Below are 24,176 nucleotides of genomic sequence, written 5' to 3' on the forward strand. Positions count from 1 at the left end.
AAATCAATATTGTTTGACGTTCACTATGAAATGTAGTTTCATAGTATATGTATCTGGTATTACAGATGTTGATGTTTTTTAATATAAATTTGGTCAAATTTTACAAAGATTGACTTGACAACAATATAATACGCGGAGTAAAAAGGACTAGATGGAGTATAAGAGTTTGTCGGAAGTATGAAGCACCCCAAATGTAATAAAAATTACATCAAGGTCCATCGACCATTGAACCTTTAATTTTTTTTGTCTAGATTATTCTTGAAATAGACTTTTGCTTCGTTTTATAAATAAAGCATCAACCGAAGTCCATACAACAAGTCATCCAAGTGAGAAAAAAGAAAATAATATGTATGTTGAGACAACTACACAAACACCGACCAAGCTCATCATGTTATTGTGATGTTTTTTCCGGCGATCCCTCCTTGATGACTACATGCATAGCTCCAGAGAGCACGCCTCCGAAGCCGCGTCTCTTGAGGACACTGCACTGGGTAAGCAGAGATAAGATTTTTGGAGAGCATCTCGATGCGACTACTCCCTTCCGACCAACTACATTGACTGGTTCGTCTACTGTCACTACTTACTCTATGGTGGACAACACCTTGTCTTCACCACCATTGTTGACGCTGCTGCATCGGAATTTAAGATTAATTCTTTGTGTTTTTGAACCTCTCTTTGTTGACATGTGTTATCAGTCCATAGAAGAATGTACTAGATGTTTCTAGTATGTCGTATATTTGTTGCTAGATTAAGTTAAGCTTAACCAAAAATATAGCACAGCAAAAAACGCATCCACAAAAAGTAAACACAGTATCTTCACCCCATTCCTCTCAGCATACTACACGGAGCACAAAAGGTTAAAGCAAAGTTGGTTACCTTGGAATTTTGTTCCTGCTATAGTTTTCACTTGTTCACGGGTACCTAGCCACGCTAATGATTCAACCACGCGATTAGGTTAAGATCGTGCTTTATCAACACGCCGGCGCATCGCCCTTCCCAACGACAAAAATAAATATACAATTTTCTGGAAAAAAAAGGCAAAAAAAAAAAACTGCCAATCAAACAAAACCGACGCCAACACTGGTCACGCCTCCCGAGGCCAATCCACCTCGGGATCAACGGCCCTGCAGGCCCCGGGGGGCTGCTCTCGCCTCGACCCGCCGGCCCAGCGGCCCGCTCCGATGGCGGCCACGCGGTGGACTGCGCGAATCCAACGGCGACGGAGCGGTTAGCGGCGGGGCGGCCCACGTGGTGCGTACGTGGTCGCACGAGAGGGGGAGCGTGACGTGCGCGGCTTCCACGGAGGCGCAACGTGGGCGAGATCCTGGGCGTCGGTTTTAGCTTTAGGGGCGGCCTCTGTAGTGTAGTGGTGGTGCCAACGACGTGAGGCTCGCAAAGCTTTTTCAACGGCAAAGCACTGATTGCTAGTGCTGCGTGGACAATGTGTGCATGGCTCAGTGGGGTTGGTGGGGTCCACCAGGAGTGATCCATCCCTGGTGCAGTATGGCAGGGTGGGTTTTAGGGGCTATGGGTGTTTTTTTATACCAAAAATTGATAAAGAGCTATGGTGGATAGTAAAAGTTTGAATAATCTTGATGTCGGATGTTCGGTATTATGTTCAATGGAGCGAACATGTCGAATGAGTACGACGTTTAGGGAGGCGATGATGCAAGGGGAGATGAGCGAGGGAATGAGCACCAGAGGAGGAAAACGAACTAGGAAGAGAGATGAAAAGGGGGGAGTAGAGAGGGAAGAACAAAGAGCATATCATCTGACCTTGATGGGGGAAGATTGGCGATGACATGTGGCGGCGAGCTTGAACGGGGCTCTAGACGAATACACCAAGTGACGCGTGAAGAACCATATGATTAGGAGCGCGACGATGCTTTGATTTGTCCGGCGGTGGAAGGGAGGGAGCACCATTTGAGGAGGCAGCACGACATGAGATACTAAGACTGAAGATAGGGGGGTGGGGGCGGCGAAATTGACGATGTGGAGCACATTGACACGAGTGTGAGATAGATGGAGAAGGCGAGGGGGGGAGGGGGGATGGCGGCGACTACAAGAGGGGGCGACCCACAAGGAAGCATGAGCTGGTAACACTCTATCTCATGTAATGCACGCTACATAGCCGAGTGAGGTACATAGTCGAACGGTACACGCATATGTACTCGGACTATTCTGTAGTGTTGCGAGCATCATGTAATGCTACCTCCCCTTGATCGTGCCCCGATCGCGGCGGTTTTTGTAGAATGATTTTGTACAAAAACCAACACAGTGTAAATCCTCAATAAAAACCCCTAATGTGGATCTTTGAATTAAAGAAGCGATTCAATGCTTGCTAGCAAATTTGCCTTTTGCCATGAAGCAAATTACAATCAAAACGCTCATAAAAAACCAATTCTAACTCACCAAAAATGATCCAATCAACCCGATGTTGCCGTACATGAAGGCGACGAGCACATGATGCTGCACTGCATGGTGGCGCTACTGCTGTCATGCAAATGTCGTCTTCCCCGGGACCATAAATCGGGGAGCTGTTTCCTTTTCCTCTCCCTCACCGCCGTGAAAAACCCCGATTTAACAGGCTTTTAAGGGTGGCCTCCACCGCCAGGGTCAGGCCCAGCCAGCAGGCCATTCCAGAGAAGAGCCAGTGGCTCTGGCTTTATTTACTCCTAAAGAATCGTTCAGCCGAGCTTGACCCCTCCCCCTCCCCCTCCCCCTCCCATCTCTCTCCTCCACTCCGCTACCCCTCCCCGATTAAACCCTACTCTCTCTCTCCGCCTCGCGTCTTTTCCGCCCGCCTCCACCCAGGGAAAAAATAATTCCGGGGGCGACGGCCGTCGGAAACCGGTAGAATTCGTCCGGGGAGGAGGAGGAGGAGGAGGGATTTCGTTTCGTTTTGTTCTGTTTGTTTGGATTTGGATGGAGGCGGCGGCCGAGTGCGCGGGCGGCGGCGGCGCCCTAAGGGAGGTCAAGAAGGAGGCCGGCCCCGGCGACGTGTTCCTCGTCGACGACCTCCTCGACCTGCCCTGCGACGACGACGAGGAGGAGGACCACGCGGCGGGGTTCGCCGACGGGGCCGCGGACTGTAGCGCCGGCGAGGCCGGGGGCGGCGCCGGGAACGCGTCGGCCGACTCGTCCACGGTCACCGCCGTCGACAGCTGCAGCAACTCCCTCTCCGGCGGCCTCGCCGACGGCGACTTCTCCGGCGGCCTCTGCGAGCCGGTAATTATTAATTCTTCTCCTCTTACCCTCCCATGTCCATTAATTCACGCCTTATTCCTTCGTTGGCGAACAAATTTATCAATTTCTGGCGAACGAATTACTCGGAATTTCCATGGCTAGCTGGAACGGTCAATGCGTTCGTCTCCCCCCATTAACACTCGCCCCACCCCACCCCACCCCACCCCATGAATGAAGGCAGCTTTTGGAGTGACGTCTCCCGCAAATAGTAACCGATGAAACCCGCGGCCGGAAATAGCAACATCCTAAATAGCAACATCAATTTATTATCATTTCCGAGTTAATTGCGCGGCGCCCGTCTCGTTCCATTGCTGAAAATTGTGTGCTGTGTGCCTGTGGATTTGCAGTACGACCAGTTGGCGGAGCTGGAATGGCTGTCCAACTACATGGGCGACGACAACTTCCCCACCGAGGACCTCCGCAAGCTGCAGCTCATCTCCGGCATCCCCTCGGCCTCGTCCCAGACGGCGCCGCCGCGCGCGCCCGCCGCGCCGGTGCAGCCTTGTGCCGGTGGTGGCGCCGGTACGGCCTTGTGGCGCTCGGACGCGCACGCCGGGCAGGTGTCCGTGCCGGGCAAGGCGCGCAGCAAGCGGTCCCGCGTCGCGCCCTGCAACTGGTCCTCCCGCCTGCTCGTGCTCCCGCCGGCGCCGGCCTCGCCGCCCTCCCCGGCGTCCGCCGTCATCTCGCCGTCCGAGTCCGGGACGGCGTTCCCGCTCTTCCCGAACAAGAAGCCCGCCAAGTCGTCCAAGAAGAAGGAGGCGCCGGCCGCGCCCGCCATGACCGCCGCGGAGGCCGCGGCCGCGGAGGGGCGGCGGTGCCTGCACTGCGAAACCGACAAGACGCCGCAGTGGAGGACGGGGCCGCTGGGGCCCAAGACGCTGTGCAACGCGTGCGGGGTGCGGTACAAGTCCGGGCGGCTGGTGCCGGAGTACCGGCCGGCGGCGAGCCCGACGTTCGTGCCGTCCAAGCACTCCAACTCGCACCGCAAGGTGGTGGAGCTGCGCCGCCAGAAGGACACACCGCCCCAGCAGCTGCTGCACCATTCCCAGCACCAGCCGCCGCCGCCGCAGCAGCTGGGGCCGGGCCTGGGGTTCCAGGTGCCGGGCCCGCTGCTGTTCGACGGGCCGCGCCTGGGCGGCGGCGCGGACGAGTTCCTCATCCGCAACCGCATAGGGCCCGACCACCGGCAGCTCATCTAGCCTAGCTTAGCTAGCCAGCGCCGCCCGGCTCGCCTAGGAGGAGGATCGTTTCGTTAGCCCCAGCAGCAATAATTCAGCAAGAAGAAGAGCCAGCCAGCCCAGCCCAGCTAAAACTTTTTTCCTAGGAGTTGTTGTTTCTCCGGATTTTAATTTACCTTTTTCCAGAGACCTGTATGCTTGCTTGCTTGCTACACTCTCCGTGTTTCTCAGTCAGCTCAGCTCTCGAGTTCCTTAGAAACTAATCCTAGGGTGCAGTGCAGTTTGTTTTCCTTCTTTTCTTTTTTCATAGCCTTTTTCTTTTTTGCTTTTCCATAGAGTTTCTTCTTCATTTTCTTGTAATGCAGTCAGTGCAGGGTTCATAGCCTAGATTCTAGAACAAGAGGAAACAACAGCAGCAGCAAACAGCAACGTGCAGCAGTGTTTTTCTTTGAAAGCAATTCTGCAAAAGTAACTAGTGAGATTGAGCAAAGGTTGCTAGTAGCTCGAGGCTCCAGGCTCGCATGTGATTTCCAATCTTGTCTGTGTTTGGGCGAGCAGGATGATGATGCCTCTGCCCTGCCCCTGTGGTGTTGAATCCATCCATCCATCGATCGATCAAACAAAACAAATGGTATGATAAGGGGGAGGGCACGCACGCACGCTGGCTGGCTGGCGCGCACAAAGTGACACGACTAGGGTGTGTCCAACCGAACCCGAGGCCCGGGCCGAGCATGGCATAGGAGGGAAGAGTGGAGGGGAGCGAAAGGCGCACGTGACGGTGCGAATCTCGCACGCGGCCGCCCGCCGTAAATTGTTCCTCGGAGCAGATGCTTAACGAATTTCTTTTTTCTTTTACAGCGTCGGCATCATCATCGTCAACAGCCTCACTGGCCCTGTGTGCCGACCGGGCAATTGAAAGCCGATACGTCAGCGGCGCCTAGCTCTAGAGTAAATATCTTTTCAGTGTCAGCTAAGCTAGCAGCGTTCTCAGTGAGTGGGCCGGGCGGGCTGCGTGGTGGCTGCGAGAGATCGGATCCAACCACTTCGCCGTAGTATGTAAATTGTTTTTGGTGCGGCCCTTCGTTCTCCGGTGAGTGGCCGACTGCCGCTCTTGGTCGGCAGCGGCGTGGCGCCTCGTTCGTTCGTTCGTTCATCCGGGCCACCTTTTTTCTTGGATGGTCGCTGCGTGCGTACGCACGCTTGCACGGAGCTGACCGCCGAAAGCTTCGTTTCACGCCTTGTACGGTTCGCGGCGCGAGGTAATGGCTGTGGCCGTATGGTGCCATCTGCTTGGCCAAGTCTGACGCTAGCTACCGCTTGAAGTTGAACCAACAGACACACGGGTACGGCCCCGGCCGGCCATCTCTGGATGATTCCGTCGCAAGCAAAGCCACCACTGCTTTTGTTCTGCGCGCGGTAATTTAATTAAGAGCATCTACAACCGGAGCTCTCGGATCCGCCTCAGGACGTCCGGGTGACATGTCCAGTCACTGCTTGGATAGAAAGTTGTCACCCACCCGGACCTAGTGAACTCAGCCCAAACGGTCGGGCTGACTGCTCATGACAAAATATGCAGAAAAATTCAAGATGTGAATTTTTTTTAACAAGAGGAATTGAAATGATCACGAAGATACAAGTAAAATAAATTAAGAAATGAGATTGTAACACTAGATACTATCATGCCAAAGTTAACGAAAGGAAGAGGAAAAATATAACTATTACTCTAGAACAGAAAGAAGGAATAATTGAAGGAGAGGGTAATCTTCCTAAATACATCATTGATTTTATAAAAAGTTATTTGGCAATGCTGTGGAGACAACTATTTCTCTGAATATTCAAAATGATACTGAAATTTTTGGCTTAGAGGCTGAAAAATTAACAGCCTTTTACTATGGATGGACTGCATTCTGTGGTTTTCCAGATGGAAAAACAAGAGCCCTGGACCTGTTGGTCTGTCAACGGAATTTTATCAGCATTTTTGGGATTTAGTTAAATGAGATTTTTGAAAACTTTTAGGCGACTTCCATATAGGAGACCTGGATATTAATAGGCTAAACTATGGGATAATTACTTTGTGCCTAAATCTAAAGGTGCTAAACAGATTCGAAAACTCAGGCCAATTTGTTTACTTAATGCCACCTTCAAAATTATTCCAAAAGTTCTGATGCACAAGCTTAGTATAGTGGTCAATCCCATTATTTCTCCTGACCAGTCTGCCTTCATAAAAGAAAGATATATAATGGAGGGAGTACCGGTGCTACATGAAGCTTTAAACTCCATCTGTCACAAAAAACAGAATGATCTTTGTTTAAAGTGGATTTTGAAAAAGAATATGAAAAAAATTAAATGGCCTTTTTTCTGTCAAATGCTAAAACTAAAAAAAATGATAAATGGTGTGATTGGATTATGAAAACTATGGGGCATGTAGGTATCAAAGTCAATGCCACTATATGGCCATACTACAAACTCCACAAGGGCCTAAGACAGGGGTTGCTCTATCCCTCTGCTCTTTGATTTTGCAGCTGGTGCTTTAGTCATTATCATGGAGAAAGCAAAACAAAATGATTTTGTGAAAGGGGTCCTTGTAGAAAATCTTGATAAAGGGGTTAATATGCTGCAATATGTTGATGAAACTATTTTTCTTTTACAAGATAACTAGCAAAGTGGCCCACGCAGATGCGCAGGCAACACCTTAAATATCAATTATTTATTTCCAAAAAAATGTTTTATTTATGATTCCTCGCATCATAGATTATAGAATAACTTTGAAATCAACTTTTTTTGTATGATGACTATGAAAAACACTAAAGATATTACAATATTATGTGTCATAGTGTTGAGCCTCACATATTCCCATGGTGAAGGAGGTGGGTTAGTTGTTGGTTTAACAAAATATTTCAATTTATAATATTTGCCTTGAATCCAAGTTATGCTCCACCAAGATGTTTAATGGATGTAACAATTCCTATGCTCTCGAGTAACTTAGTAACATCTGGTGTTGCTACACGTAATGACTGGATTTTTCTTTAGGGACAAATAATGTTTGCAAGAAATAAAAAAATAGAGATGTTGCCCACCTGAATAATCTAGGATATAAGTGGGTAATTATTTTGAACTTTCTATTTGGAGTTCCATCGGTTGTGATCGGCTAATTTGTTTAATTGATGATCAAATGTTTCTAATTTATGGGATTCTATAGCTTATTTATCTTTTTTTGTTAGATAGTCACGTACTTTTAATATATCATATATTAATGAACTCTCTAAAGCTTAATTATAATTTACCTGCTTGTATAATTTTCTCTCACCGCTATCTCATCTTCGTGGTGTTGAATTTACTGCGAGGTGTCATCCTTACTAAGGTGAATGTGTTTTAAAATAAAATTTATTGTTTCATTGATAATAACGTTGGACGTATATTCATTTGTTTGTGACAATATATTGTTACATAGAATCAAAATTTAGCTCCCGAGCTAGATGATAATTTGCTCGCTGACATTACATGACTAAGTGGAGTTGAGATTCGGGCTTACACGCAACATTTTTTTTATTTAATGTCATGCATTATAAAATGGTCGTTAATGTCATATGGAGACATCTAGATTTATTCCTTGTTTCCCATTTAATTTTGGAAATATGCACACACAAAAAATAGTCAATAGTATGATACGAAATTGGAGTAAAGGTGGGCAATTTACATGAAAACATAATATATTTTAAAATAGTATTATATGCATTTGGAACTTGCCTTTATCTTATCACAAAGCGGGAAATAAATATTAAATAGACATACATAATACACAAATATTATGGTTCCACTTCTTTTGGGGACTGTAGTTATGCGAGGCATCTTAGATTGCACTATTTTTGTTTATCACATATCTCCTCTGTTTTGTTTAAGAGTCTTGCATAAAGCCCCTGCTTTTGTAACAAAAATACAAGTATAATGATAAATATCAACAAACTTACAAAGTCAAAGTTTACGAAAAATATCGCCATGCACATTTGTGGTAAAATATTAACTACCGATTAGCAAAATATTTGAGTGTAGGCACAAATGCTAACAAAATAAAATGAGATTTCATCAAAACAATTTTCCATAAATATTTACTTCTTTATACATGCCATAAATCAAATGTATAGTTTTGTTATTATTGATATCACAAATAATTATATCACGAAAGATATTTGCAAAAGTTATTTTTCATATCACAAATAGTTGTATCATGGAAGAAATTTGCAAAAGCTAAAGTAGTGTACAAAAATAAAATTAAACTCACATTGATAAAAATACCAACAATTTGTATGATTGCTCAAAGGAAGCACCTGGTCATTGCTAACCGATGGGAAATGATACATCTCTTTTTCGGGAGAGTGATCAAGGAATTATGCCTAGCTACAAAAATACATTTTCCTACCAACATCGAGTATGAAGTTGTTTCTTCTGAATACCCATTTTTGTTTTGAATTTCAACATGAAAGTTGTTTCCTCCTGTTAATTATGTTGCATGTTTAAACGCGTCTGCCCTAGAATTCTTCATTTGAATAAACAGAACCATCATGCAATTCGAATGCACATGCAAAAATGAATGAAGAATAGAAAATATTAAACTACCGCCTCTAACACTAACGTAGCATGATGTCCAACAATATCTAATAAGTAACAGGAGAGGAACATTAACTTCTAGATTAGTCGATATAGTAGTAAGACAAAAATTTATGCCATTGAACATTGTTATGTTAGTGAAGCATGAAGCGAGCGAGAAAAATATAAAGATTTTCATATGGTATTGAATGGAATTGAACTTTGTAGAGTGACATCTCGTAATATATTAATCAAGATAATGTATATTCATTTATGGTTTTGTGTTAGCTCATGCATTCTACAACACAACTATAATTGTACCAAGTGAATGATGTAAACATTTCTGACTAAGTTGAAATCACGCATGCGAGTAAAGCTTCAAGATCGAAACATGTATACCCTACACTCTTTGATCTGTCATAACAAAGCTAAAACTACACATAATTAATATGCCATAAGACTGTGTTGTTCTTTTAAGCAATAAAATCACCCCCAATACGACATCAGCACAATGAACATACAATAAAGACATAATTTATCTATTGCCACTTAGTGGAAAATGTGACTAACATCTGATATGTGACAACACAATATTATTGATTATGAGTTTTACAAAGGATTGCGTGAGTATCTACAAACTTCAGAGGACAAAGTTTACAAGAGATTACAGTAAAATAACATTTTGTAAAAATAAGTCCAATAAACTTGATTAATATTTTTGAGTTGACATGAATATTAACTACAACATATCATGTTATGAAACGAATAATCTGTCTATCATTAAGTAACTGTATATTTTACAATCATGTGATTCATCTCGTATTTTTAGTATCATAAAAAGAAAATACATGCATAAGGCATGTGCATAAGCTATACACACATGAAAATAGATATTTTCAAAATATTATGGTTCAAACAATTGCTTGAAGTATGGAACATAGTCGCTAGCAAATGCCAAATGAGATTATTAAGTGTGTGTATTATAATTCAACCATTTTTTCAAAAAAATAATTGTTCAAATGAAAAAACACGGTATGTGAAGGATGGAGTTGGGAGAAAGGTGTTGCAATTGGAGGCCAAAAAATGCAACAATCCCCTCAGAAAAGGGTGAGTTGAAAAATGCAAGCCCCTGATAAGGAATGTGACGAAGTATACACTCATTCTCTCGACGATTGGGAGAGCGTTATTGAAAGAAATATTGATCGATTGCGATCAGCCATGGGCGTGCGTAGGTGACCTCTGGCGGCGACAGTAGCCAGCGCGAGATGGCTGGTCTAGCCGGCCTTGGGTCACAGTGCAATGCTTCCACTCCCCCTCGATGTTGCCGGCTATGCGTGAGGATGAGGTAGTGGCGGAACCCGCTATCCCGAATCTCTTTTGTTGGTGGTGACCTGCCCTTTGTGGAAAGCAACGGTAGGAAGCAAAGAGATGGGGAGGACCTAAGAGAGCTCAAGGAGGAAGACCGGGGCCAGATAATTCTAAGAAGGTGAAAAAAATTCTCCTCGCGGCCGCACCCCTCTAATGCAGGGATTATTTGCGAAGCGGTGGCGGCACACCCAAGCTTTGGGGCATTATTCCGTAGTCCTCCCATGCATTTACGTAGAAAATCGAGGGGACAATTAGGTTAATTAATGCGTTGAAGCTCACTCTCACTTTTTGATAAGACGTAACGATGGGTATGGCCCTTAGGCTGGTCATAGTGGGGAGTAACTTAGACTAGTAACATATGCATGTTACTAGTCTATGTTACTACTTCTATAGTGCATAGTATCATAGGTGGTCTCATTTATTGACATGCATGACACATAGTAGCATCACATTTATTATGTTACGGTATCTACCTATGTTACTATAATCATCTCTCTCTTCTTTAATTGCCTGCCACATAAGCATGTTTACGAGTCCCAAGTGCATGATACTACTTATGTTACCCCCACTATGGCCAGCCTTACTCACGTCTGGACATTATGTTTCCCGTCGGGACGAGAACACCTGGCCGACACATAGGCTAACATACAAGATTGGCATGTGCTATTAGAGTGGGACCAGATCAAGCGCGGGAATAGTTCACAGATAAGGATAAAACCGCCTGGGAAGATTTTCGACATCTGGACCGGTGCAAGAATGATGAGGCACTCGTCGGAAGAAAAGGCGAGCATAGAAACTCTTCAGACACGCTTAAACAATCAAGAAGTTGGATATGAGGAGAATTGTTGAAGCAATTTTCAAGACCGACGATTGAAGACAAAGAATAGTTTGGAAGATCTGAGGAGCGTCTTTAACTTGAATGCCAGTTTAAGACCGACTTGGTTGTAACCCTTGACCCCCTACCTATATAAACCAAGGGGTAGGGCTCATACACGACACGCAACGATCTCGTGGTAGATCTCATATACTTTGTACTCCATCCCAAATCAATACAATAAAAACTTTTCTCTCTTGGAGAGCCGAACCAGGGTAAAACCTCATGTCTCTATTACCATCGTGTCAAAAGCTACTAGCTCAGGACCGCCTACCCCAAGATCGGCTGATTCGACTCCGTCACCTTTGTCCTTGTCTTCTCTTAAACTTCCAAATATCCAAAGAGACTCTCATCCGTTCCCTCTCGTCTCTGGTGTTTCATAAAAGTGTAAAAGTACCTCCACGAAGGAGTAAGCTTAGAAACTATGCTCATGACAACAAACTGTTCTTGTGATACACACTTAAGGAGTTTGAGTTTGTTTGCCATTTTGTACACATCATGCGCTTGTTCGGTCACAGAACGGTTTTCAACCATTCTATTGCTAGTGAACTGCTCTATAACATACAGTTCACCATCATCGTCGGTGGAGCCAAACTTGGATTCAAGCGCATCCTACAGTTCTTTGGCACTTCGGATATGTGGATATGCATCATCCAACATGTGACCCGACTCATTTTTCTTAACACAGTACCAACACAGAGGTTTACATGCACGATAGCGGCCAGTTCTTGAGATGAACGAAATGCGGCGGGCAGCACTGCACGTACGGCGTGGTTGCTGGTTCGTTCCACTTCCGGGTGCGAATGAGTGAAGTCTAAAATAAACCCTGAGGTTGTAGGGGTCAATGTAGATGAACCCTCACCTCCAAATCCCTAAAATCGGTACCCCAACCTCTTCGATCCCGGTCTATCCTAACCCCACATATGTTTGGCAGACTGGGAAAAGCACAATCCTACCCGAAACTCGCTTGTCTCATGTCACGCGGGTCAAAACATCATAGCCATCTACCTCGCTGCACAATCCTGATTGAAGATGCATCCCGGGAGTGCCTGCTGCCATCCGGTGAGCACGCAGGCCATGATGGCCATGGCCGGTGAGGAGCTAGGAGCCCAGCACGCCAACGGCGCGGAGCTGTTCGTCATCAAGAGGATGAAGGACGCCATTAGGTATCACCGGACCAAGCTCAACATCTCCCTTGGCTTCGTCGACGCTGTGTCTCGGAGGCTCGCCGCCGTCCGCGACGACAAATCTCCAGGCGTGGGCACGCACGGCAAAGGCGAAGACGACCAGAGCCACCTGAACTTCTTCTGTATCCACGAGCATCAATTTAGCATTGAAGTGTTGCCGGAAGGCACATGCGTACAGGGCTGGCTTGATATAGTCCTGTACAAGCACGAACTAGTACGTGAGTCAGTGAGTCTGGCTTGATGGATTAGATTATCTCTTCTGGGTACACACACGCGAGACGCCAGGTACCGATGGATTCCAACAGAACCTTGTGATATTTTTCTTGCCTTGTCTCATAGTAATCTAGGTGTACTTCGCTGTTAATCTCGACAGAGCCAACACTCCGTTGATGGACACGGCGGCGGTGCTCGCCGCGGAGGCCAAGCCGCCGGTCTTCCCGTTAATATACTTCTTCATGTTCATGCGCTGTTGGTGGCATCCGTGGCGGCATCCTCGCCCCGTTGACGCCACCTTTCTTGCAGCCTAGCCCCGACGAGCAGCAATCGCTTGCCGGCCGGGGCTCCTCTGGTCGGGATAGCGCGCCATCATCCACGCACGCCGTTTATGCTTGGACGCGCCCAGGAGCTCGTCTAGGATGGCGTCGATGGCCGACCTGGCCCTGTCCGATACACTCACACTCATCTGGAGGCGAGTTCAAATTGATTGGGAAGGGTGATGCATATAACATGTGGGCCCATGTTGTAAGTGAGAGTAGAATCAACCCCGGCTGGAATCACGCCTTTTTATTACAACAAACAGGATTTTACTCATCCAGGGTTTGGATTGACTGGGATCTGTAAATACAGGGTACCAATTTTAAGGATTTAGAAGTGAGGGTTCATTTACGCCAGGTCTACAACCTCAGGGTTTATTTTAGACGTCACTCGGCGCGAATTCTGAAGCCTGAAATGGATAACTATCGTACCGCACGCACCAGGAGAGCACTACTATTTCTAGTCTCGAACGCCGGCCATCCATCTCAAAATCAAAAGAAAAAACGAACGCCGGCCATCAGGAAGCAGCAACCGAAAGGTGTCTTTCCGTTGGACATAGAAGGGCGCACCCATTCCGGGCACGGAACGCACGCGCGCGCGTACGGCACGGTGCCGGTGGGCGGTGGATCGTCACATGAGCAGGCGAACGGGAAGGCGGCACAAAAGCAAACCGCTCCGGCCTCCGGGCGCGCGCCCCGCTGGCCGCTGTTTCGGCCCCGCCGACCCTCGGCCACCGGCGGCGGGCGCACGTGCGTCCACGTGCACGGGCTAGCTAGCGCCTCCGACGACTGAGGCCACTGGCAAGAACCCCATGACGCGGCCAACGGCGGAGGCGTCACGCACGGCGGCCGCGAGCCGCAGGAGGCTCTGGAGCTCCGTGACATGGTCGATCTTTCCCGTGCTTCGGTGCGTGAACCCCATTGATTGCCTGGTGCGTGGCGCGTACGCGTACGCGTCGCGTCTCAGCTACGCCCCACTGCCTGGGTCAGGCGTACGTAGTGATGCACCGTACCGCCAGCTGTACGGGCGAGTTAGTGCCGTGCCATGCATGCATGATGCATGCTTCTGGACTCTTCTCTTGCCGAGCAAAGCACTCAGCAATATTAGTCGGATCACGTAAGGATAGCAGTTCAGCAACACGTACTTATATGTTTTTCAGTACCAAACGTATGAGCCATATATAGTTCTCTAAAAAAATATCTTTGGACCATATCTGGGCCGCTGTAGGTGCATATTTTGCGTTAAAGAAGAAAAAAGCCCAGGCGCACGGGGCGGACACCGTGTTTCCACAGCCCACTTCATGGCCACTGCCTTCTGGCCCAGTTTACAAAGTGGAAACCCATTGGTAGTCTTGCCTGTTTCTCCCAGAACGGTTTTATGCTTTTTGTTTTTGCGCGGACAGTTTTATGTTTTCTCATTGGTTGGGTTTAGCAACACAAGAGCACCCCATTTCCTTGCGTCTGCTATTCTTCTGTCTCCATGTTGCTAAAAGGAAAAAGAAAAACAGCTAGTTTTTTTTAATTCATTGTGAGATTATTTTCCGGCATAAAACTAGATTAATATATGGTGTATCTCGTGAACCTTCTCATTGCCATTATATATGTTCCGTATGTTGAAATAGGAGTCATGTGTAGTGATGATATATTTGTATCCGTCACATGGTACTTCTCATGCATTTTCTTCATGCTTTAATACTTGCGCATAGAAAAGGTTCCGTGGATGACCGCAGCAAATATACGTCACTCAAATGAAAGGTTTGGTACATGACCCTTGTCTATCTGAATTTGACCAAACTTCCCATCTATATGCTCACGGCGGAGTGGCATTGGTGGTCCTACCCACATTTATATATGCTCATGATATGCTTCGTACGTTCGTACATTGAAATGTGAGCGGAAAATCAATTCGGCTCCCGGGTGCATTTGCACCCGGGCCCATTTTTGATTTTTCAAATGTCGAAAAAATTGAGACAAATTTTTTTTGTCATCTTTGTCACATACAAATGCGACCTGCAAATTTTAAAACAAAAAATGTCAATCATTTTGGCTTGCGCAAAAAAAAAACAAATCAAAGACCAAATGTCACCCCAAATTTGTTTTTTTCGCCGACGAAACACCGCTGCTCCGTTCCGCGCGAATTTTGTCAAGCATGTTTGCAACACCAACACGATCATCTACAAATTTTTTCAGAATTTTTTGAAAACATTTAATTTGTTTTTTCGGGGTACTGTTCATCCGGGTGCAAATGCACCCGGGAGCCAAAACGCCTCCCCCAAATATGAGTTATATTGTTGAGACATCCTTATTGTAGCCATGCACGTTCATGTTATTTGTATTGATCACATGGTACATCTCGTGAGCATTTTCTATGCTTTTATAATTGCGCAAGAAAAGGTTCCATGGATGACTGTAGCAAATATATGTCACTCAAATGAAAGGTTTGGTGCATGACCCTTGTCTCTGAATTTGATGAAACTTCCCGTCTATGCTGTGGGTGGCAGAGTGGCACTGGTGGTTCCGTACGTTTAAATATAAGTCATGTGTAGTGATGGTATATTTGTATCCATCACATGATACTTCTCATCGATTTTCTTCATGCTTTAATATTTGCGCATAGAAAAGTTTCCGCTGATGGCTGCAGCAAATATACGTCACTCAAATAAAAGGTTTGGTACAAGACCTTTGTCTATCTGAATTTGACAAAACCTCCCATCTATACGCCGGTGGCGGAGTGGCACTGGTGGTCCTGCCCACCTTTATATATGTTCATGATATGTTCCGTACGGTAAAATATGAGCTATATTGTTGAGACATCTTTATTGTAGTCATGTACGTTCATGTTATTTGTATCTATCACATGTTACATCTTGTGAACATTTTCTATGCTTTATACTTGTGCAAGAAAAGGTTCCGCAGATGACTGCAGCAAATATACATCACTCAAAGGAAAGGTTTGGTGCATGACCTTGTCTCTGAATTTGATGAAACTTCCCGTATATGCCGCGGGTGGCGGAGTGGCACCGGTGGTCCTTCCCACCTTTATATATGTTCATGCTACGTTTCATACGTTAAAACATGAGTTATGTCGCTGACACATCTTTATTGTTGTCATGTATGTTCATGTTATTTGTATCTATCGCATGGCATATCTCGTGAACATTTCTCGATGCTTTTACATTTGCGCAAGAAAAGGTTCCACGGATGACCACGACAAATATAGGTAACCTAAGCCATTGCGCAGGCTATACCAACGTATGTAATGGGGGTGTTTAAGCTACCAATGTCTGTATGTGATGACCTCAACCGTATGGTCCGGAACTGCTGGTGGGGTGCATCGGAAGGGAAGAGGAAGACACATTGGCTAGCATGGCCAAAGATCTTGGCGCACAAAACTCAGGGCGGGCTGGGTTTCCGCGATTTTCGCGCCTTCAACCAGGCCCTCCTTGCCCGGCAGGTGTGGCGCTTACTAATTAATCCTCACAGCTTATGTGCGCAGGTGCTCAAGGCGAGGTATTACCCCGAGGGCCGCCTCGAGGATACAGTCTTCTCCGGCAACGCCTCCCCTACGTGGCAGGCCATTCAATATGGCCTCAAGCTTCTCAAGAAGGGCCTCGTCTGGCGTGTAGGGGATGGCCGAAACATCCGGATTTGGCGAGATCGTTGGATCCCCCGCGAGCCTTCACGCCAACTTATTACCCAACAGGGTACCTGCCGACTACGACGAGTGGCCGAGCTCCTGCACGAGGACGGGGCATGGCATCTTGACCTGCTCCATCGCTACTTCCACCCGGCAGACGTGGAGGTGATCTCCAGCATACGTACTTCGACCCGCGTTACCGACGACATCATCGCATGGGCTCCGGAGAAGAACGGTATCTTCACCGTTCGATCCGCTTACCGGTTCGCCATGGACGAGCGCGAGCGTCCACTGGCCACCGCCACGAGCAGGGCACCGGATGGTCATCGCGCCTTCTAAAAGATCATATGGGGGTGCCCTGCTCCCCCTAAGGTACGCGTGTTTGCTTGGAGGATCGTTACGAACTCGCTTGCTACTTGGGAAAATAAGCTCTCTCGCCATCTTGAGGTTTCTGATCTATGCCCCTTGTGTGGACTGGAACGGGAGGATATGTTCCACGCTTTTTGCAGGTGTCCCTTGGCAAAGGAGCTGTGGCACGCCATGGCCATGGATTGGTGTATCCCCAAGGTGGAGGACATCATGAACACTGGTCCGGAATGGCTCTTCACCCTGCTGGACCCCCTTGACGAGGCAACGAGGATGATCGTGCTTATGATCATGTGGAGAACCTGGCATGTCCGGAATGAGATCACGCATGACAAGAAGCCGCCCCCTGCTGAAGCCTCACAATGGTTCTTGCATGGGTATATTACTTCGCTGCTCTGTATCCAACAATTCCCAAATGCTGATATGGTCAAGGGGAAGATGACGGTCTCCTTGCCACCGTTTGTCACTCGTCCTCCTAAGGTGGCTAAGGAGGAGAGATCATGGACCGCGCCAGCATCGGGCTGCACTAAGCTGAATACCGACGAAAGTTTTGTTGCAGCGACGGGAGCGGCAGGAGGAGGGATGATTTTGCGCGATGATCGAGGAGAAATCATCTATACTGCATGTAGAGAGTTGCGCACATGCGATAATGCCCTGGGAGCGGAGCTTGCGGCATGCAAGGAGGGCCTTGAGTTGGCTCTGCATAGGACCGGTTTGCCTATCACGGTCGAGCTTGATTGCGCGGAGGCTGTGGCGATGATCACAGCAAATGTGGAGGATCGTTCGGTGTACCGCACCCTCATTCAGGAGATTAGAGATATAGCGGCTGCCGCTGAAAGGGAGATCTCATTTACTCTTTGTTGTCGTTCAGAAAATAAATGTAGTCATGAACTTGCCTCTTACGGGCGAAGGACCCCCGGACCGCTGTGTGGTTCCACTCGGGGATTGAGTCCGTTGTACGTCTGGCCTCCGCTGAGAGGCCACCTTGAGTAATGAGAAATCCCTTTTCACCCGCACAAAAAAAAAGGTAACCTAAAGGAAAGATTTTGTGCATGACCCATGTCTTTCTAAATTTTACCTGATTTCCGTTTGTTCTTGACTATCGGTTTCAACACAATCTAGCCTCGATTACTACAGGGACTAAAATATCTAAAATATCTCCCGGATCCACCTAGATAGCAACATTTAGGACAACAACTCGAAGATACCATGGGCTGTCACTCGAAACATTGTAAGCTTTTCTGGAAGTGGTTTTGCCTTTTTCTGAACTTTTTGGATGTCCATGTGCTTCCAAAAGTATATCTGTGCATGTGACTTTTCCACTTCGCAACTATTCTCTAATGATAGCCTAATCCTCAGAAAATAACACTTGGACTAATGATGATAATCTGGTAATAATTAGGAATTGTATATATTGGAGTGTTGCCAAAGTTGAATCGCACCTAGCCCATACTAAATTATTTTGTTGACACTTCTAAGTATACTACTCCTTTATCCCTAAAAGACGCTCTTATATTTTAAGGCAGAGGGAGTACATTTTTTTTCTGTAAAGAAGTCATGGAGACATGGACCACAAAATTAAGCTGCGATCACGCTTGTCACGTCCGAACCTGAGAGACTTCCTATGTCTAACTACTGTAGAATGGTCCTCGGCTCCTAGGTAGATGCTATATATATAGATTGCACACATTAAAGTTAGCTCGGCAAACATGCATGATCTGATCTCTGACCCCTCTGAATCATTATTGAATTTATCAGTTGCTTCCGGGAACATCACAGCGGAGGCGCAACTCTTGTGAAGTCCCTACGTTCCACACTGTACAGGACCTAGTCAGCAAACCTCAGTTGGTGCATGGCACTACATAAATGCTTGCAGTGTCCATGCACACATCCCTTCGATGCATAGTCATTTACTCCCTCCGTTCCTAAATATAAGTATTTTTAGACATTTTAAATGGAATACAACATACAGATATATATAGACATATTTTAAAGTATAGATTCACTCATTTTGCTTCGTATATAGTCATTTGTTGAAATCTCTAAAAAGACTTATATTTAGGAACAGAGGGAGTAGAATACAGAGGACTGACGCTGGTGGTACGTACGCACGGCCGTGCAGAATGCAGAAGAAAAATCACATGAAATGGCACCACTCTTGAACTTGATCGATACCACTAATCGGTTCAGACCGTCTCATCTATTTGAGCAACACTTAATATGTGACGGAGGGAGTAGTAACTTGACACCTGCAGGGGCTCCGTCTAAAGAACTACGTACCCTACGAACGAATGACTACCTGTGCCCTCCTATCGTATTCGCACGTACGTATCACCGGCTCGATCGAAAAGGGAGGGCCTGAGAAAAGAAGGAGGGAAAGCGCCGGTGATCCTGCCTTTGCCGGAGATCGGGTTAGGCGACGGAGCTCTGTCACGGCGAGGTCGATCGATCGATCGATACATCACGCGGCCGCTGCGCATCCCGTGAGCCGCTCACAGGCGCGCGACCTCGACAGCCCCTGAGGCGTACACAGATCGACCCATGACTGACGAGCTTGACACCTCTGCCCTGACATCACAAAAATTAGTAAAGATTCAGGCAACCTTCCTATTCCGGGATAAAAAGATTCAGACTAACGTGCATGTTCGATGTCGCCTTGCAACCACTTGCTCTGAAAAATAGCTAACCTTGCAGCTGCTAGCTGAACACACCACTACTTGCACGGAGTGGATCGTCTCATGGATAGATAGATGAATGAACAGGCGATCGACACGGAGGCGCCGCCGCTAGCTAGAGTGTCCTCGTCCTCAGTCCAGTCAACAGTGGTAAGCGATGATAAGAAAATGAAGTAAAGTTATCTCCGAGCATGCGTGCAACAGTGCAGCAGCTAACTACTCTGCCCATTTTTCTCCTTTTCATTTTGCAAATCCAATCTGCAATGCACTCACAGACTCACTGCACACCTTATTCGGAAAACAGTGCTGCAACAGTGCAACAGCGTTGCGACCTCGACAGCCCTGCCCATTAAGCAGCTAGCCAGCTGAAAAGAAGATCTAGGCCGTATTTTCCTTTCCGGTAAATGCACGGGATGTATGCATATATCCTCGGGTAAATGCAGGGAATAAGCTGTAGAATGTATATTTTCATGGCGGGCTGCTTTTACCTGGACATGTGGTGGGTCGGCCCAGCTAGCCGGCCGGCCGGCCGGTTCGCCCTCTTCGGCCGGCCTTTGGCGTCCGCCGGAAAACCAACCATGCATGATCTCGAACGATGGCGGCGTTTTTCTTGTGACCTATGCCGAGTGGTGCTAGAGTCGTTACTGTGTGCGCGGGGGCCGTCTAGCGTACACCCCGTGCCTATAAATAGGGCCGGCCTACAGCTAGCCATGTACTGGCATGTGAACAGAGTCACAGACGCACGCAAGTGATCTCGATAGCTAACCACTTAGTTAGAAGGTCATATACACCGAGGTGATTGAGTTCACAAGGAAGGAAGGTTCGAGAGTACTGCTCTGCTAGCGACTCCCTTCGCCGCGACGTAACGCGATGCCTTGGCGCTTGGCTAGACCCGTAGAGGTAATGATCAATTATCACTCATCGTACCCTGGCCCTAGTTACTTACCGGGGTGTTGATTAATCTGTAGTCTCTAGCTAGATTTACTGACAAACTGGGTACGGTAGATCACCGTGGCCGATTGCATGCAATCCTTGTGCTAGTGTGTGTACGTTCGATCTTCCATGGACTGCTGGCAGGTGGAGCCGGCCGCGCGTTCCGATCCATGCATGCATGCATGGGCAAAACCTTGCCATGCATGCGCGCGTCCGCTCGTACTGTAGCACAACACACTTCTCTTTATGCGCGAGTTCGATCATGACATGGCGATATATACATCTGACCGACCGCACGTACGCTTATGTGATGTGCAGGGCGAGGTGGTGGGGGAGGCGCGGAGCGTGCAGTGCGACTGCTGCGGGATCGCGGAGGAGTGCACGCCCACCTACATCGGCCGCGTCCGGGCGCACTTCCACGGCAAGTGGGTGTGCGGGCTGTGCGCCGAGGCTGTCAAGGAGCGCCAGCAGCGGGACCCCGACCTCGCCGTGGCCGCCGCCGTCGACGCCACGGCCGCGCTCTGCCAGCGCTTCAACTCCACCGTCCGCCTCAACCCCAAGCTGTCCCTCGCCAGCTCCATGCGCGACATCGCCCGCAAGAGCTGCCAGCACCGCGGCGCCACCGGATCGGGCACCTGCACCGCCGGCGCCGGGATCAATTCCTCCGACGCAGCCTGCTGCGGCGCCGGCCGCGCCACCAGCTGCGCCCTGCGCTACGTCTGACGTTCAACAAACCAGGCCACGACTACAGATCGATCACATGCATGCATGCACGCATGCGTTCGCTCGCCTGGGGTGTTAGTTGATCTTGCATGTCTTTGTGATGATACTATTAACGTGAATTACTCATTATGTCATTATTATATGTTATATTATCCATGCACCGTATGCACATGTGCATGCTGGCAGTGAGATGTAACCCTAACTTTTTTTTTGAGTTGGCTGTGAGATGTAACTGAATGTACGTGTGTGGCCGGGTCTACCGGATACAAATAACAATATTTGACGTTGGAGAAACTATAAGATCGAGTAGAAAATGTCTTCAGATGAGACAGGAGATATTTGAAATGGATTACTGAAGATTTGTATGTCTCATGGCTCTCTATGATCAACTGAACTTTCAGTGCATGTGACAGGAGATATTTATAATGGATTTGAATATCCAACAAACGTCAGATTTTTAGGCATGGCAAATCGAACTTATTTTCATAGCAAATTATGTTTGCCAAGGGTGAAAAATTTATAGGCGAGCATGAAAAATCCGTCTTAATTAAATTTTTGCTAGAAAATTACCATGTTCGCCAACTAAATTTGCTATCCTCACAGCAACACAAATTGTCATGAAAAACTTTTGATTTGCCATTCCTAAGAATCTGATGGCAGATTTTTAGGATTTCCGTTTTAAATTGCTATGTAGCTGCTCTAGTCAGTATGCCACAGCCCACAGTGTTCATCACTTCTCGTCGAATCAAAATATAATAAGAAAAGGTGCTCAGTTTTCGTGATGTTGCTTGGAAGCAAGGCTTGTGCGACTTCAAGACACAGGCATTATCGTCATCATCAGCTGGCTAGCAGTTATTAATCTTGGCCTCATCGGCGTCGGCGAAGAACCTCTTCCAGAACCAGTGCCGTCGCCACACCCTGTCGACCATTTCGTCGATGGGCACGCCCTTGGTCTCCGGCAGCAGCGTGAGGACGAAGAGCCCCATGAGGACGATGCAGATGGCGAAGAAGAAGAAGATGAAGGCCCGCATGGTGCACATCATGGACAGGAACGCCTGCGCGATGACGAAGGTGAAGAACATGTTGGCGCTCACCGCGCAGGAGAACCCCGCCGTCCGCGTCGCCAGCGGGAACGTCTCCGACGGGATCAGCCACCCCATGGGGCCCCACGACCACGCGAAGCTCGACACGTAGACGCATATCAGCACCACGATGGCCAGCGCCCACGAGTGGCTAGGGTTGTTGTTGTCTTTCACTTGCACCCACATGATCCCTCCCACCGTTACCTGCAGGGCAGTGCAACGGATCATCCATTATATAATTTCAGATGCGAATGATGTCGGATTTTCAGGTGATTGATTAGTTATAGTTAGTGGACGGACCTGGGCGATGAGCATTTGGACGCAGGCCTCGAGGAGTAGCTTGCGGCGGCCGATCTTGTCGACGAGGATGATGGACACCAGCGTGGAGATGACGTTGACGCCACCGGTCACGACGGCGGAGAGGAGGGAGGCGTTGCTCTCGAAGCCCATGGTCTGGAACAAGACCGGCGCGTAGAACATGATGGCGTTGATGCCCGTGAACTGCTGGAACACCTGCATGAGGATCGCGATCACCAGCGGCGGCCGGCTTTCCCGGCGCCTGAGCCGCCGGAACGGCTTCTCCTCCGCGCACAACGCGGCCGCCGTCTCGCACGCGGAGTTGATCTCGTCGAACTCTTCGTCCACCTCCTTGGTGCCGCGGATCCTCTCCAGCATGGCGCGGCCGGCCACGCGGTGCCCGCGCTCCACGAGGCTCGTCGGCGTCTCGGTGATCACGAGCGACCCGAGGAACAGTATCGCCGCCGGGACCGCCGCACCGCCGAGCGAGTATCTCCAGCCGACCGGGTGGATGTTGGACGTGTAGTAGTTGACGATGTTGGCGACGAGGATCCCGATGGTGACGTTGAGCTGGAAGAGGATGTTGAGCGCCCCGCGGATGTGCGCCGGCGCGATCTCGGAGAGGAAGAGCGGCGCCGCCTGGTTGCCGAAGCCGACGCCGACGCCGAGGGAGATGCGGCCGATGATGAGCATGGCGATGTTGACGGCCCCCGCGCACAGGCCGGCGCCGATGAGGAAGAAGACGGAGGCGGCCTGCATGGTGCGCTTGCGGCCGAAGCGCGTGCACGCCATGGACGCCCCGAGGCTGGTGACGAGCGCGGCCAGGTAGAGCGACGACGTGAAGAGCTGCAGCCGCTGGTCGTCGAACTTGCAGTAGTTGTTCTCCTTGGCGCGGTGCTTCCGCGCGTACACCGTCGGGAAGAACCGCACCAGGAAGTCGTCCATGGCCGTCACACCGCCTGCTCATGCATGCACCAGCGTCATCAATTTCATCAATCCGACGCGCCGCCATGTTTGCCATTCTCCACACCAAATCAGATCACGGGACGAGCTCGTACATACCTGAGATACCAATGTCGTAGCCGAACATCAGCCCGCAGGTGGCAGCGATGATGCCACAGATCCAAACGTACCATGTGATCTTTCCTTTGAACTGCCGGTGGCCAGTCTTGCCGTCTGCAGCGACGAACCCCCCTGCCATGTCGATCTCTATCTCTTCTCTGGTCGAGTAGCGAACTGAAATATGACCGTGAGTGGATAAAAGAGATGGATCAGCTAGAGTGTATATATATGCAGATGCATGCATGCGGTTGGATAAGGGAGGGATAAACGAGAATGCTGACTCGGTTATAACAGATGCGCCTGGTCAGATTTGATCCGCACAAAACATGGAATGGAAACCGTGTGTGCTCTCTGGTCAGTCACGCTGGCGTTAAAAGTGGATTAGGAGCCACCGATTGCCGCACAGCCGCTCGCCCGCCCCCTGTCGTAAC

The 24,176-nt window shown here is 48.3% G+C and overlaps 4 protein-coding genes and 1 long non-coding RNA gene across 6 annotated transcripts; 3 read left to right on the top strand and 2 right to left on the bottom strand.

The window, feature by feature from the left end:
- Window positions 1-225: 225 nt before the first annotated feature.
- On the bottom strand, window positions 226-2,029 carry LOC120964783 (uncharacterized). Of its 2 annotated transcripts, none has more exons than XR_005757041.3 (2): window positions 1,777-2,029; window positions 226-482 (listed from the first exon to the last, which is right to left on the bottom strand). It is a non-coding gene; the product is annotated as an uncharacterized lncRNA (long non-coding RNA). The 2 variants fall into 2 exon arrangements; XR_006669031.2 differs by having other exon boundaries at window positions 226-629.
- A 594-nt stretch (window positions 2,030-2,623) lies between these two features.
- LOC109741083 (GATA transcription factor 12) lies at window positions 2,624-4,878 on the top strand. Its single transcript, XM_020300160.4, has 2 exons — window positions 2,624-3,228; window positions 3,594-4,878. The coding sequence occupies exons 1-2, from the start codon at window positions 2,926-2,928 to the stop codon at window positions 4,443-4,445; spliced, it is 1,155 nt and encodes a 384-aa protein (XP_020155749.1). The 5' UTR covers window positions 2,624-2,925; the 3' UTR covers window positions 4,446-4,878.
- Window positions 4,879-16,229: 11,351 nt separating this feature from the next.
- LOC109741077 (uncharacterized mitochondrial protein AtMg00310-like) lies at window positions 16,230-16,946 on the top strand. Its single transcript, XM_020300154.1, has one exon. The coding sequence runs from the start codon at window positions 16,230-16,232 to the stop codon at window positions 16,944-16,946; it is 717 nt and encodes a 238-aa protein (XP_020155743.1).
- Window positions 16,947-17,147: 201 nt separating this feature from the next.
- LOC109741078 (uncharacterized) lies at window positions 17,148-21,309 on the top strand. The gene is made up of 2 exons (XM_020300155.4): window positions 17,148-17,417; window positions 20,900-21,309. Exons 1-2 carry the CDS (start codon window positions 17,148-17,150, stop codon window positions 21,302-21,304), a joined length of 675 nt encoding a protein of 224 aa, XP_020155744.3. The 3' UTR covers window positions 21,305-21,309.
- Window positions 21,310-22,137: 828 nt separating this feature from the next.
- Window positions 22,138-23,884, bottom strand: LOC109741072 (sugar transport protein 8-like). The gene is made up of 3 exons (XM_020300149.4): window positions 23,746-23,884; window positions 22,687-23,642; window positions 22,138-22,590 (listed from the first exon to the last, which is right to left on the bottom strand). Exons 1-3 carry the CDS (start codon window positions 23,882-23,884, stop codon window positions 22,150-22,152), a joined length of 1,536 nt encoding a protein of 511 aa, XP_020155738.1. The 3' UTR covers window positions 22,138-22,149.
- Window positions 23,885-24,176: the final 292 nt, after the last annotated feature.

The sequence above is a fragment of the Aegilops tauschii genome, chromosome 1 (genome assembly GCF_002575655.3).
Source record: "Aegilops tauschii subsp. strangulata cultivar AL8/78 chromosome 1, Aet v6.0, whole genome shotgun sequence".
Classification (NCBI taxonomy): Eukaryota; Viridiplantae; Streptophyta; class Magnoliopsida; order Poales; family Poaceae; genus Aegilops; species Aegilops tauschii.